This window comes from Schistosoma mansoni, chromosome 1, assembly GCF_000237925.1.
Source record: "Schistosoma mansoni strain Puerto Rico chromosome 1, complete genome".
Lineage (NCBI taxonomy): Eukaryota > Metazoa > Platyhelminthes > Trematoda > Strigeidida > Schistosomatidae > Schistosoma > Schistosoma mansoni.
This window is the reverse complement of record NC_031495.1, coordinates 1,800,528-1,817,348: the sequence shown is the minus strand read 5'-3', so window position 1 is coordinate 1,817,348 and position 16,821 is coordinate 1,800,528. Positions and strand designations below refer to the sequence as shown.

The window sequence follows — 16,821 nt, the reverse complement described above, 5'->3', positions numbered from 1 at the left end:
AGATACTTTGAAAATGTAGTAGGACATATCTCATGAACTGTAAATAAAACGAAATTTATGATTTGTTTTCTCAATTGATTGATCACTGGGTGGTGATCAATGTCAAGCGTGTCAAGTCTTTCTTAGTGCTGATCGAATGCTATTCTGCTAGACAACAACATAATGAAAAAACATTATACACAAGTACAAGTTTTATTCATTAATTCTTCTTTTTCTCCATATTATTGAAAAATCTTATAATTAGGGGGGTTAGAAAGCAAATAAATAAACTTGTTGTTATGTTTATAAAAAAATAATCAAAATTTATCTTTATCGATTAAATAGGTCAATATAATATAGAATAAAGTTAAAGATTAAGGAAATAATTAAATGGGACTAGTTCCTTTATTCAAATCTTAATTTTTGGTTACATGAAGTAGATGAAAAGCAACAGAGTATTTATCTCTGCTCTCTAACCCATAAAATTATATTTAATTCAATATTTAAAACTTAAAATATGAGATTCTCTCCTATTAAAGTGAACAAAGTTTCATTATTTAAAATGAATGATGAATTGGGTAAAAAAATAGTTTCCGTTTTCTAGAAAGTGTATGGATAAATTATAAAAATTCATTGGTAACAATGAGTTAGTTACGGAGATAAGGGAAAGGAGAAAGAGAGAGATGTTCTTGAATGTTAGTTTTTTTCGTAATTGAAACATTCAATGAAGTACAAATATTAATAAAAATTGTTATTATTTTGTTGATTACTGTCAGCTGTGAAATAGTAGTTGATGATGTCATAAAAAGGTTAAAAACAAGCACTGATAAAGTCAATAAAATCAATAGTTTATATATATTATATATATGTCTGCATGTATATATGTATATTCCAATATCATTCCACATTACTTTGATAACCATTCGTTACTGGATAAAATTGTACTCCTCCTACTTTGGCAGTTAATAACAGATTTGATTGTTTTATTTCAGCTGGTGGAGTAGACAAAGGTCTTAGTTCTCTGTAATAAATCTTAAGAGAATTTTAAAAATAAATAAAGAAAACAGTAATGTTAAACAGAAAATAATATGGCGTTTTTGTATGTATTTATCAAACATCGTTAGAGTTTACTTAGATAGATGTAAAGATCTTCGTATCACTTCATAAATGCAGAATTAGTCAGTTCCGATGGTCTGGTTAGTGACGAGTTGTCTTCAAAAACTTTTTTATCTTTAAGTTCATACTTATTTCCAATGAACTACTTTGTTAGGTTGATATCTGGTTATATGGCGTTGAATTTATACTGATGTCTATCCACTCAAAACTAGAAACCATTTAGGCATTCTAGAAATTTCTTAACCTTTCTACAGTTTCTTCACTCTGATATGTTGACATTGTCTTAATCAAATTCATCTCCATAATTGTTAACATAAATTGACATAACTAGTACTATGTTATCCTGTTAAACTAATGTGTTCATAAATATGTAGATGGAAAGGATGTCTAACAAATTGTTCGTTACAGTAGGTGAAACTTATGTTGTAAATGATGATAAGTTTGTCCTTTTCCGTTATTGCAATCCTTGTTCTGATTGAAATTGGATTTATTATGTGAGCAAGATTAATTCCAAAGAAATTTCAGAATATTTTCATAAATGGTTAATTTTCTAAACATTTTTTGGTGAAACTACCAAAAAAACTTTTAATTTTGAAATAAACTTAGATGATGTTATACCAAAAGACATTGAAACTTGGCAAGTAAATCATACAATTAAGAAAACCCTACATGAAGCCATATACTTTTGATCATTTTGAAATTGCGTTTTTTTTCAGTTAGTGATTATACTGTACTCTAATCTATTGCCTACATACTATATATGCATAGTGTTTATTTTTTTCATCATGAGACGGAAATGATGGTGTGAAGCGCGTCAAGACCTCACTTCTGTCTATACAGATGATTTGTAAAGTGTAAATGAACGAGTTATTTCAACTAATAATGTTAATAGTAAAGTTTTGAGTGAAATACTTAATTGGTGGGTCATTAAATAATAATAAGAAATTTATTGAAGTAAGGATTTTAAAGTTGATAACCACTCCTACATATAGAACTCGCTAATCGTTGTCTTAAGACTCCATTTCATTAACTCTTACACGAGTTTGTCAATAGTGATTTTGTAGGCGATGATGAATATTTTCTAAGACGTAAAAAATATGAGAACGATGAATACAAAACCTGAGTGTGAACATTTCAGCACTCATGTAAAGGTAATTATGTAGCAACAACCAGACAATATTAAGATTGAAAATTGATTAATTGCCAGAATCACTAGAAAGTGTCAAATATATTCTTAATCAGATAAGCACTTCACTTACTCATAATATCGGAGGACACTTGTCTAAACTTAACTGTAATGAACTTTAGCTGTCCAGTTAGCCGACTAATTTCAAATCTAACCATTATTAGTTTTATATTAACCATATTTGTCTACCTAAGAACACTACAAAAATATTTTAATATCCTAAATATAAATGAAAAAGGGTTGTCGGGGAAAAATTGCTCGTTGTAATAAAAAGTTAAATATCATTTTGTTCAGAAATCAAAACATCTTGTAGTTAAACAGTAAAATATGAACTTTGAAGATTAGTAACACCTTAAACGCCTAAACCTCTTAGTAATTTCAGCTAAATTTATTTATGTTGTATACACAGATTAAAATATCAGTCAATCCATTGAACCAATACTGTCTGAAAAAAAGTTTTACACAACAAAAATATCAAGTATCATCATTCATATTTTAGGAGTGAAATCTGTTTAAACGTACCTTCTCCATTCTACTAGGAACTCTATTTAAAATACCGAAAAATAATGTAGTAGAGGGTCTTTGTTGATTGCGCATTTTACGTGTGAACTTTTTCAGAGCTGGATAAATGTGACAAAAACATTTTTAAAAAATAAAAAAACCTAATAAAATGGACTATAAACTTTACCATTTAAAAGGTATACATGAAAATGTTGTGATTCACATGCAAATGCTTTAATACAAATATAAACTTCTGATGTTTAGTTATTCTACTAGACATCAAATTGATGCATGGTGGTACATTAGGACTCATTGATCAGACTATGTCTTCAGAGAATTCATATATCCTTGGTCATAATGCAGGACTGGCACACATGTAGGAGCTATATTATAAATTATATCTTATTACACCGATTTTCGTCTATCTGTGGGTTACTCAGTGGTATCGAGTTAGATAAAGTGGATTATGATTAAAAGATGTTCTTGTCCTTATTACTTTGAACACATATCTATCATACGAAATCCGAGTCATATCACGTTATTAAGATGATAACTTTTTGAATGATTAAATACATATTGGTCATACCTAAGATAACATCAACTGCACACTATAGGCCATTTTTACGATAAACGGTAGTATTTGGCGAGTAATTCAGTTTTCTTGGATGATTGTCACTTGGCCAAACTGTTCACGCAAATTCAGACTACTTATTGTGGTTATCAACGCATAAACATACAGTCCTCTTACTGTCATAATAGATATACAGACGGTTCCTGAGAACTTTTATCCATTTGTGAACAAATAGATTTATTTATGCCCATTAAGAGTACAGGGTATTCATTGGTTACTGGCATCCGACCATAGGTGTCTACGAAGCAATGCTCGTGTATTTTGGGACCACTGAGTGAGCAATGCCTAGGTTAGGAATAGGGTACTAGTAAGGATGGTAAATCGATTCGTGAGGTAGTAAATCTTCATCAACTGAGGTGGTTGGGACATGTATTACGTATGTCAAAACACTGCCTATCTCGACGGGCGTTGTCGTCTGGTGTAGGAGTAGTCTGGAAGAAAGCTAGGGATGGTCAAACCAAAACATGGCATCAATCCATGAATTCATTGGCTGTTGGACTGAGCTGGGTAGGTGAACGCAGACGACCTGGTTGGGGTCCTTGCAGTTATTACATCAGATGATTAAAGGTTTTGTATGGTATAGCTCAAAATCGTTTTTAATGGTGCAGGCGCATCCATTCTTTGTCTCCCCCGAACTCTTAGATTCTAAATTCCCTATAATTTTTCCATTTCATCAATTTATATTTTCTTCTTGACCTGTATCCCCAATGCCTAATCTTTATAATCACCACTTATACTATTACTACCTCTACAATTCTTGCGTTTTTCCTGACAACATCTCTCTATGCTAATGAGGTATGATAACTTGAATCCAACTTGAACGTACAAGGTTCTACGTTGGGACCGACTTGCTGACTCAGCAAGCAATCAACCAAATTACCTCGGCTTTATGGGGAGTAAGTTACGGCCTAAATAACCCAGTGGTAATGTAATCAACCATAACATCAGATAATGCCAGGCTGAGAACCACAAGGAGAATCAGATTCCCCCCATGATGTCTAGCATGAAACATAAATCAAAGCTTGTCTGAAGATTGTATAAGACTACCTAACAAGTAATTCTGTTTGATTCGTCACTTATATAAATGATTTTGCCTAGATGTTTTTATGATTCAAAGCCAATTTTCAGCAAACCAAATAAAATATATTGAGAAACTATTAAAAAGTCAAGAAACTGTTATATTCTATTTTAGAACACTTCTGTGTACACTAACTAGGCTACACAGAATAGGACCTATATATTACGATCTATGACATCCGATTCGGATAAATACTCTTCTCATGTGTTTTCCCAATCATTTATCCATGTGAGAAGAGAGAGAAACGACTATGAAACTTTAATTTACAAAACCGAATCCATAGATACATAAATCAGTGTTACATACACATTTGTCCTTCTGATCCAAACAAGAATATGAAGGCTGACAACTGGACTAGGAGTACAATTAGGATCTTTTGATAAAATACCTCTTTTATAATCTTTTTATTGCTGCTTGACTTTAGGGTGACGTTTGAATACAAAAACGTGACCTCCTTAGACTAGTCCACCTACACTAAAGATCTCACTGAATGCACTATCATTTAAGGTCACATAATTGCAATCAAAATTAAATCTGTCAGATTTATAATATCCAATATCATCTATGAGTCGTCGTCTTATTGTTGGCTTGATAAATTCTACACTCCATAGTTTTTTATACTGGATCTTTAAGAAATTCATATCAAAGTTAATCAGTAATCACTTAATTTAATAGTAAAATGTGCTTCATGTCAGTTTTGAACAATTTAGCAAAATCTTACAAATTGTAACGTGAATTATCTTTAAATGTTATTCAGTTTTATTTATAGACTTACTATATCCAAAAATAATATATCGTAAAGGTATGAAATAGAGGATTATTGAAATAATTAAAATAGTCACCAAGAATAAACAACTTAACGAAGGATATCTCCATCTGCATAAGCTATGAAGGCAAATGAGAGAAAATCAAAAAAGAGGGGTTCATTGTGGCATACTGATTTGACTATTCATGTTGAGAGCAAGCAAGTTGACAACAAAGAATAAAACCCGGTCAGACCATTGAAAAATAGTTCAACTAAAATTTGTGGAAGGAACAAAGTTGACCGAATCATTATGGTTGAATTTTAATTTAATCCAGACTGATTAATATGGTTTCTATAGAAACATAGTGTCTTCAGTTTTTTCTTATCTGTGTTCTTTACTAGAAAGCTTCAATGTGGTATGAAATAGAACAAATGGACTGTGGATAGACTTGGGATCCAGGATACATTCTCTGTCCTATCTGGAACTCGTCAGCTGAATGCATCTGAATCACACTGTTGATGTTCACGTTGAAACTCAAACTCTAATGACAGTCAAGTCGTAACATGGCGCCTCTCTAAGAAAATAATCACTTAAAGCTATCCGCTAACCAATCACCTTTCCGCAAACAATGAAATCACCATGATTGTTACTTATTGAATCATACCTAAACGAAAGGTTACAACCATGAAGTAGCAATTCGAATTATATGACGTTTTAAATCAACTGGTCAGTATCAGTAATTGCCACAACTGCTTCAGATCACACCTTCGTTTGGAATACTTCTCCATCCAGGAGGAGAATTCCAATAAAACGAAGAAGCTCACATCATTTAGATTGTATCTTATTATGAAGGTTAAATAGCGACAATCAACATAACATTCTTAGTAAAAGATCACTTACAGGTGACAAGTAATGCCTTATTATCTAGTACCGAACGTCAAGTGGATTCTATTGATTAGACTGAAATATGGTCTCTTATCTAAATAAGTCAGCATCGTCATGTATTTTATTTGATATTAGATGGTTAGACACAATTGACAGGAAGCTCGAAATCTAAGTTAACTGTTTTTTAACAAGGTGTATCTGAAATATTGATGGAACCGATGATTTTTGTAGGATCCCAATCCCACTATGACACTGAGTGATGGTTATCAGTTATTAAGAATAATCCAGTCAGCTGGTAGATGAATCTTTAGCTTAATATTTTTGACTCGGTGCAACATGATTTACATTTTCGAGTTAATTATCTAACAACCAGAAGAGATTTCAGCAATTTTTCATCTACATATCTGATTAAATGAGAGGATAATTTCATTTAATTCAACTAAGGGTCTACCGTATCAACAATAATCAAATTAGGCGTAGAACTTTAAACATCGATTAACAGGTAAATAAGATGTTCAACATATTTGCCAACTAAAGTGTTATGATATTTGATAGCAGTTTTCTCTGGGGAGAAGTTTTTTTGTTGTTCTTCTGATTTATTTATCCTTTTACGACTTACCATGTTGAACAATTCAAAACGCAAGGTATTGAGATTTTTACCTGTAAACATAATTCAGGCTGTTTATATGCATTAAAATTTCGTCTAAAATGATCACATTTTCATATGATGTATTTTTCCATTTCATGTTGAACGGTTAAAGGATTCATCAGAGTATAATCAATGCATTTATGATTATTAAGTCCTGGAAGCATTCGGTTGCGGCTAGGTAACCTAACGACTAAATAATTACTGGACATTTCTTGAGCATATGGAAAACCTGTTGCTTTTAGCTATTACCTTTGTGTTGAATAATCTTTTTTTTAAATTAATATTGTGAAGTAATGAATTTTTAATGTACTTAATGTATACCTCTTGAATAGCATCTGTTATCAAGTGAGATATATAATTTCAGTTAATAGGTTACCTAACCAAGTATTTTCACTTTGGACTAAATTTGGAGTTTTTTCATGTCAGTCGACATATACGATATTGTACACTATTCCCAGTCTATTAGTGGGAATGTAAGAGATGTAAGTAATTACTAACTAAATTGGGTTGACTCATTATCTCCAATATCCAACAATCTCCACAAACCCCCATGCTAATATGTAAGAAACATTGAAGCATTTTAATACTGCTAAGACTCAATAAAAGATAATTGTTAGCGTGATGGCATTCAAGGTTCATCATCCTGACAAAGTGAAATCATGTCTAAGAATTTTAAGCTGAGTTGTCTAATGTATGTTGATATAAGCATTATTATCAGAGATGAATGGTGGCTAGTAGTGGAATTCAGGACGCGCGTTTCGTCTTGTTTTTGACTCGTCAGCTGGACTCAGTAGCTAAGTGGATAACACGATAACGTTTGAAGCGAATGATAACGGTTTCAAGTTCCGGTGTGAACATCAACCCTGAGATCCAAGTACATCCATGTTACTGGTCCAAAACAGAACGAAATGCACGTCCTGGCTTCCACTGGTAGCCACTATCCATCTCTGCTTATAATGCTTCTGACTTAAGGCGATATCGAGGCTGTCTTCAAAGGATGCACATACGCCAAAAAAGACTGACCAATTGCAGTCCCAAACGTCTATGGAAGGATTCAAACAAGTAATACAAGATGAAGGACTCTGATATAGTTTAGTGACATAGACATTCTAATATTAGTTTCGTTGATGTTTTGTTAACTAATCCATGTCAACATTCCTGATTATTGTGATACTACTAACCGCAAAAGTAGAGATTAAAATACTATCAAACGAAACTATTTTAATAGTTTAACTTACTAATTCAGTCGTTCAAGAAATGATGTTATCGACTCAGCAATATCTTGCAATGTTCCGAGTACAGAACGAAGCTTATTTAGCTTTGCTGTTAAACTAGATTTCTTATCTTTCTAAAGTTATAAAAAATGATGAAAGGCTTTGACAAAAGAAAAAAAGATTTTCACTAAAATTTGTCATAGATTTTTATCAATTCTCATTGATTTTCTATAATGATTCTTTCAATCTTTGAGAAAACCACAAATCAAATATACGTGTATTTTAACAGATTACTTAGAATAAACAAATTATATGGAACAGAATGAGAAAAAACTACACTTTTCATTAATAAAGCGATGTTCAGGAAAACACAACCGAGTATCCTTTTGTGACTTTATATCTTTCAGTTATATGCTTTTGTGATATAAAGTCTATGGTTTATTAATTGCTCATATTTATACTAATGGGTTACTGATTAATAACCGTTGTGAATAATTCAGTCCTACAAAAAGTTAGTTGAGATCAGACTAGCTCAGTGGTGATGTATCCGACTATAATACTGGGTCACGAGGGTTCTAATCTCACTGAAAGCACGAATTCTCTTTGAATTATGGATACTCATTGCTCACGAGTGACAACTAGTATAAAAAGTAGATCCAGAATATTCTGCTAACTGATTCCAGCTACCGAATTACATGGTGTTGAATGAAATAAAGACGAATCTACAATGTAATGAGTTAGGGATTAAAATTCTGAAGTGTTTCAATCAAGACAATAATTAATAAACAATAATCCAAAGAACAATTAATTTATTTTTTTAAATATATTAATGAAAAATACCAGTCAATCATTTAGCCAGAAACAACAAAGATCCTAGCAAAAGTTGTATCCCTCGCAACTACTATATTTAACGTGAGTACAAAAGGTGAGATGGTTAGCAAGATGAAATGTATGGGAAAGTAATAATAATATCCATCGCACTCTGGAGTTAATTATAGGAAATACGGATTACGATAGAATAAATGAAATGAAAGACTACATATCAAGTAAGAAAGTAATTATTCAACAAAATGCTCTTTTCAAAATGATAAGGGGAACTATATATATAAAATGTCGTCGACCGAAATTCCCAGTTAGTCTAAGAAACTTGTAGCAGAAGATTACTTACTAATCAAGGTAAAACATTTTTGAGAGCCAAGATAATTCACACCTAGAACTGTCATCAACCGAATAAAGTATCGAAGGAGGCACTGAACGAATGTTACGTCTAACCTTCAGACTCCGTCTTGCGTAAACTCAAAGCCTAAAATGGGTTCGAATACACGATGTTTACATCTTGTGGTAAGCATGAAATCAATTAGTTGTTGAGTATTAAGTTGCGGATTAGAATTTTCTCACCTCAGTTAATTAAGGATGATTTTGGTAGATATCTAGTTCTATTGTGAGGATACACTAGTTATATGAGTTAAAACTTTCAGTTCAGTATTTGATACTAATTTGCTTAAAATGGATCAAGAAAGATTTTTCTGGAAGTAACCACACGAGCTGTTGAACAACTAAAGATTGATAATGATTGATATCTGGTGATGGCCTATTTGTTGAAGATCCCTAAAACTAGCGTAAAACTATGAATACTAATTAGTGCTTTGTTTACAGTATCGTTTGAAATGTTATTAATTTGTGATTAAGACTGTCTATAACACATAAATTTATTAAAAAACCTGTAAATTTTTTCATTCTTTTTCTCTTAACATTCCCCTCTATCCATTAGGTATTTTAAAAACAACTTTCCTGGTAACTTGTACTCTATATAGTTTGACTGAATAATTAAAATGAATAAAAAAGGATTATAATATGTGTGACAAAGATTCAGAATTTTTATTACTTTAGTCTCAGAGAAAGTTTAACATGTAATTTTTCTACTTTCCCATCTAAATAGAAGTTTATCAAGTAACAACTGAACACATAATGGGTAGAAATTCAAATAGTTATAACTTCATTGTGTTTCACAATATTTTTAATATGTTGTTTGAATGATCAACCTACATTTTGTCAATTCATTGTCATGGAGGCTGACAAGAGGGTATATCTTGAAACGTTTCTTCTTATAAATTAAACATCAAAACCAAAGTCAAAAATAAGGTAACTACCTTTCTCTTCAAAATTGCTTCATCTTCATCATCCATATCAGAGTAGTCACCATAAATCTATAAATTGTGATCAATATTTATTATCAAAATCAAATTTGTTACCTCTGGATCAATGATGTCTTGATCGTCTTCGTTCTAAATAAGAGAAAATTTATTGATTTCAGCTTAATGTAGTTATAATAAACACTTGAACCTACTAAAATAAAAATCTGATAACTAAAATACTTTTTGGAAGTTCTGACTTGATAGTTTTACGTAAAGTTTAGGGTGATTGATAAATTGCAAACTTTGTATTCTTAATTTCCAAGTCTCGGAATTTCCTATCGTTTGTCCCATGTTAAATTTAATAAACATAATTTCTTTTACAAACTTTTAGACAGTTGAGACATACTGAGAATAATCACTTGATACCTCTTGCATTAATCAGTAATCAGGTAGATAAATTTTACAAGTGAACAAATACACGGTAGCTTCCTTAAAGGAAACCAGATATTGACTGTGAGTGAAAACTGTTTATAAGCACCAAATTAGGATAAAACAGATGTTCAGTGTTATCTGGTCTCTAAAAATCTCGTCAGCGGATATCAATTAATTATTTAGATTTATCTTTAAAACGTATTAATTTATTACAAATCATTGAAAGCAACAATCAATTTTTTTGCTTTGTTCACTCCACCTCCTCCACTATCTGAATCTTTAGATCTAGAAAATCGGAAGAAATTTATTGATGTTGGGGAAAATAATGATGATGAAGTGGAATATATCCTTGGGACAATCAACATAATGATCATAAATAAAGCCAAGAAGAAACCAATCATGTATGGTTGAAAAAATAAAACAGCCAATTCAAAAATTATCAAACTGATTAATGATACAAATGGTCTTTCCCATGAATAAAGTTTATGAAAAGTTTGTCCACTTTTTTTTATATGATCTATATACGGTGTAAGACGATCAATATTGCGTTGTAAGAGCTAGATAATTTCAAAAAAAATCAATAAAAAGGGAAACAATGAAAAATTAATAAATGAAAACTATCATTATTGAACTTAAATATTTTTAGTAATCATTTCTGAAAGCTTATGAACAATTAAAATTTTATTATTATTATTATTATTATTATTACTAGCTTTATTCAATATTATATTTTTGGTACAATATAGAATTCTCAGCACAAAGTACTTCAACAAGTTTCCGTTTCTTACTTCTTCGTCCTTCCTGACGATAAATATTGAGTGATCGCCAGTTAGAAGTTAGCAACCCAGTCAATCGACATCTGGATAATGTACATTCTTCTCGCTGCATATTGCCAGCAACCACGATATCTCTGATTAGGCCTTCTGTAACCTTTACAGCGAAAGGTCTTACACTTTTCGGAAACGCACCTGAATAGGTTGTGCGATTAATAGGCATAATGATGTATTAAAACAAACGAAATTAGATAATTTGTTGAAATATCTAGATGGCAGGAACAGTTAGCCCAGATGTTTAAACAGGCCGCCAATAGTCAAAGAGGTATTATCCTCATTAACTAGTCGTCACGTTATACAAGAGGAAATACTTCAAAAATGAGAAAAATTTGTGATATAAAACGTTTTAGTTATTTAACATTACATAATAGATGAGATAGTTTTCAAGTTAAATGTTACATAATTTAATAGAAGTAACTATTTTTCTTTCATTGAATGTGACTAGTTTGTTGAGTAAATAACTGATCACTTATGTAGGTGTTTACAACAAAACAGCTTAATTAAAAATCAACATTTTATGCTATCGGTTAATGTGGTAGAATTTTATTACTCTTGACTCAGATTCACATTGTCACGTGATCTGCATGAATCACTCAGAGTAAATCATTCCATAAATTTTTTGATTACAAATTTAAGTTGAAAATGTTTGTAAAGAGTTGTACTACTGCAATTTAAACATCCTCATAGAATAATCAAAAATAAAGAATATTTGAGCGAGCAACTGCTTTCGATAACTTCATCATCAGGCTCTACAGTTATAATTCCATAATTATGATATTTTAAAAAGGCCAAAATATACTTCTGTTAAATAGCAAATCTTTACAGTCAAAAAGTCAGATACTGTTTAGTGTTTCTGTGGCTTTGAAAGAAAAATATTGCATTTATCAATCTAAGTGTATTTTCATTGTCGTACAAACACACTTGTTCATATTCTATGTAATAAGTTCCATTCGAATATTTTAATAAAGCATGCATTACTAGTTTCAACTGAATAGGGTAACAATCTATAATGAAACATGATAAATCTTCTGACTGTACACTTACATTGGTTTCCTAAACTCTTCTAAGAACCTCAGGCTAACTCTACACGACAACTTGAACATGAGAAAAAGGCGCGTAATATGTAAAGTACGCCTTACTCCGAGGTTATTTTATGTACAGAAAATTGAAGATATTTATAGCATTTTAGACAGCCTTGGGTTTCTGGGAAGTTCCGGAACCCTATTAAAAATGGTAGCAGGATAAGTAACCATCCAATCAAAAACGTGACACGTGACTTTTCACTTTTCAGATGTTTCTGAGAAACTTCTATTCAGCGCTTACTGGGTAAAATGTTTTACACAGTTTTCAGGGCCCCTTTGGGCTTTTTTTCAAAGAATTTTCCGGGTCTCTCTAACAGAATAAAACATGTTTTTAGAGATAACTCGAAATACTATACCACCCATCAACTAAAAAAACATATTTCTTGAAAAACCACTCAGCTACAAAATCCACATTAAGTCAATGTAAGGATCACCTGAACATGAGTAATGAATATAATGCTAGAATTGGTTTGAACTGATAATGACGTTAGGCTTGTCACTGAGACACTAATCAACTGAATTATATTTCTAGAGGTACTACAAGACTGTAAATAATCCACCTAGAGGTCATGAAACTACTACTAATTAAGGCTCGAAGCCATCAGTTTGCTTTACCTGAAGTCTAGAAAACACTGGTGATCTATCTAAAACTACTGCTTGATCATTAATTGATATAAACTTTTCAAACGTAGAGGAAGTTAAATTGGGTTAGAATTTCCAGGGGAGCATTGGTTCTCTAAAGATTACAAAAACATTAGTTTCGTAAATGCTAACTAGTAAAAAACGTAGACTTAACAATTCATTTTCAATGTTTACAACCATCTTACTCTAAAGTAGGTGAATTATGATTTCTAGTCATTAGAAATAATAATTATGTTTTAAATTTGGTGCCTAGTGCTCTATTAAACCGCATGTTATTAGCCAAATTCTTTTCGGAATTTGAAAAGTAAAATCTACACTTATACACTGATTTTTATTAACGTTTTCTAAAATAACAACAATAACCATTAAAAATATAAAGTCATTAAGATTGACTTACAGGTAAATGCTTCTTTGTAAAATCCTACAAAATAAAATTATCACACAAATCATTATCAATTAATTGAATTTTAGGATTCATCAAATGGATAAGGATTACGTTTTATAAATCATATTTTAACTCCAGTAGATCAATAAAACTTTAACTAGTTCCATGCTTTACTGAACTTCTGCTCAGTAAATAATCATCAGATAAGAGCAAACGGCTGAAGAATTTATGAAGATTACCTTGAATTACAGATAGAATTCCTCCTGAATTGGCTTACTTACTTGAGAGCATACAACTGCTTTTTACCTAGTATGAGATTCCGAAGTATTGAGTGCTCATAGCCATACCAGAGAACAAATACAATATCCACAATTTTCGAGGCTAATGTCCGACTTTTAGGTTACTCAGTTAAAGTTCAGTTCTCCACATTTTAGGGATACAGCACGATAATCATCCATCTAAACCAGTTACTGATTTTTAATGTCCGAACACAACATTCAGAAGCTGTATTTGATTTTACTGCATATTTATCAGCATTACTATCATTTACAATTATTCAACTAGACTTTATTTCACTCAGAGAGTAAGCTTTTAGTCAGCTCATCCTGTTAAAATAAACAAAACATTTTTTAGATATTAAATATCGATGAAACATGTTAACACATTCCGGTTAATCAACACACAGTAAACCTAATCGATAGAATTTGACTAGCCCATGACATCTGTGTTTTCCTTATGTTTATCTAATGTACAAATTCAATTCGTTTGTGTTAAACAATTTTAAATTTTAATTCTTAAAATAAAAAGTTTTGATTAGAAAAGACTATTTTTAAAAAATTTAATTCGAAGACCGAAGCTACTTACTCTTAGTTTAACTTTACTATCTTCAACAAATAGACGTTTTTCTTTAGGATATAATGCACGAATTGAAGCTTTAAGCTGTGAATTATAAAATGAAAGGAAAATAGTTAACGACTGTAGTCCTGTGAAGGTTTTTTCATTTGAAAATGTCGACTGTGAAGCTCATTTTCATTGATTCTATTAATCTAGTGGTTATTAGGCGGAACATAATAACTTTTACTGTTAATTAGTATATGATTTTATTTTAGCAACCAACAATTTTTATCTGGTTGTTGAGTGAATTTAATAGCAGAACGGCTTCAAATACCACTACATAAAATTGTTAATTAGGTCTCTATAAGTAAACTGGGATTATCGACTGTTGTGTATTGATTATAAGACCTGAAAGTCCTGTGATTAATCATTGGAACAGTTGTGATGTTGAACATACCGTACTAGTCAGATTCATATAAAAGTGAATTAATCTCATTAAGGATCTCTTTGGATTTTGGTTAAAATAATCCAAGTGATGTTGACCAACAATAAAGCCTTAAACATTATCGCATTTAGATTAATACTAACAAAATTTAGGATGTTGGCGTAGACCCACCGATTGAAGTCGGTGTAGACATATTAAGATTTATGTTAGGAAGTAATACCCAACCGTAGCCATTATCTTGATATAGTATTCAGACTTGCCTATCGTGTTGAATCAAAAGAGCCATATCGGTTGCAATACCTGTTCCTTTCGGTTATACCTTGCTAGATAAGTCGATTGGAGAACGATGAGATTAAAAGCAGCAATTCGAGGTCTGAGGCTTGAGTTATGCTACTGATTGTACTAGTGTAACAGTTGTGATGTTTTCCCTCGGGTAATCAGCACCCGCATTAGTTCTACTTTATCTAGATTGAAGCATAGAGTTAAAAAAAGACAGGACCTAGAAACAACATAACCCACTTTACCCCACGGATTTTCGCCATCAGTGTTGAGTCTTCAAGGTGTGGAGCTAACAACACACTAAGAACTGCTGACAAAAAGGCCATTTGTGGCCAGTCTCAAGCACATGTCGTTCAAGCTCAGCGAGCAGTCTACCAGGTCGCTAGATTCCTTATCAGTATTTCTACAGGAAGAGGCAGAAAATAACTTGACACTCAGCTGACTAGGTAGTGTTATTGATTACTTGAATATGTTTCGTAAACTTATACAAAAATATTTGTAAATTTTGATTTCTTTTTCAAAAACAAATGAACCGAATAAGAATAACTGAGGTTATAATTTATATGAAAAATTATTGTGGATATGATTGCATAAAGTAAATCTGAACTCATAAAGCTTGTATCATGCCATGTAGTTTAGTAATAGTGAAACGCTAAAAATTGTCGATATATCAATATTCAACATGCGGTTTGGGTATATATCCAACCGTTATGTGGTTTTACGTACAACTAGGTAGCATTGTAGTGGATTATCTTTGAGATAACTCCTAGGGCTTCGTATATAAATCGCCCTGATAGCCGTTATTAAATTAATCGCAACGATGTATGAATTTTAGAAGTCAAAACGAAGCGCCAAGCACAGATTACTAAGCTACAAGCACACCAATTGAATTCGAGAAGAAATGCTAATGTGAGTGAGCAAGCAAATACAAAAACGAATTAAGAATCAAATAATGAATCGAATGCAGAGTCGAATGAGCTAATACTATTCAAGCATATATATAATTCATCGAGTGATGTAAGCAACTAACATTTAGGCTAGAGAGAAGATCATGTGCGTAGACTGTTACTTGTGATCAAGCACCTATGATCATACAGACAAAATTAAAATATATAGATATAAAAAAATTGTTACCATCACAACAACACTGTTTTTTTAATTAAGTTAACTGAACGGCTTGACAAAATTAAATGTAAACACACTTAAGTCTAGGAGAGGTCCTACAATATAGCAAACAGCTTGTACTGAAGGGCTAGAATAGATTTACTTAATAGGATAGAGGTTATCGATATCAGACCATCCATTTTTATGTAAATCAAATAGATTACGGATGTAAACCAACTCGCCAATGTGTCGCATTATTTGAAATTAGGGACTTTTTTATTTGTTTTGTAAACTAATACAGATCACTCAACGTTCATATGAACATCTTCAAGTTTTTGATTGGTCTTACGTAATCATCTACGGACATGATTCAACTGCGATAACGTCGAATTTCCGGAATTCTAATAATGTCGAAGAATTCCTAGTATTTAGATCAGACTGCAATCAACAGACGCAATGAGAAAGACATAATCAATCAATCTAAACGAAAACGGTCAGTCAGTTATAATTTCAAAGGTCAACCGTGTGATATGGTCAACTTGAATATTATAAGGACAAATGAATACAACCAAAACCCATAAGTGATGTTCTGGAGAACGACAATGAGATCTCTGTAATAATACCACCTAGCTCATAGAACATAACAAAACCAATAAAATAACATT

The 16,821-nt window shown here is 31.7% G+C and overlaps 1 protein-coding gene across 1 annotated transcript; it reads right to left on the bottom strand.

Annotated features, from left to right (window-relative positions):
- Positions 1–876: 876 nt before the first annotated feature.
- Smp_130930 (hypothetical protein) lies at positions 877–10,171 on the bottom strand (the record flags this gene model as incomplete). Its single annotated transcript, XM_018792950.1, has 5 exons — positions 877–1,011; positions 2,804–2,901; positions 5,267–5,376; positions 8,010–8,119; positions 10,136–10,171. 5 exons carry the CDS (start codon positions 10,169–10,171, stop codon positions 877–879), a joined length of 489 nt encoding a protein of 162 aa, XP_018647511.1.
- Positions 10,172–16,821: the final 6,650 nt, after the last annotated feature.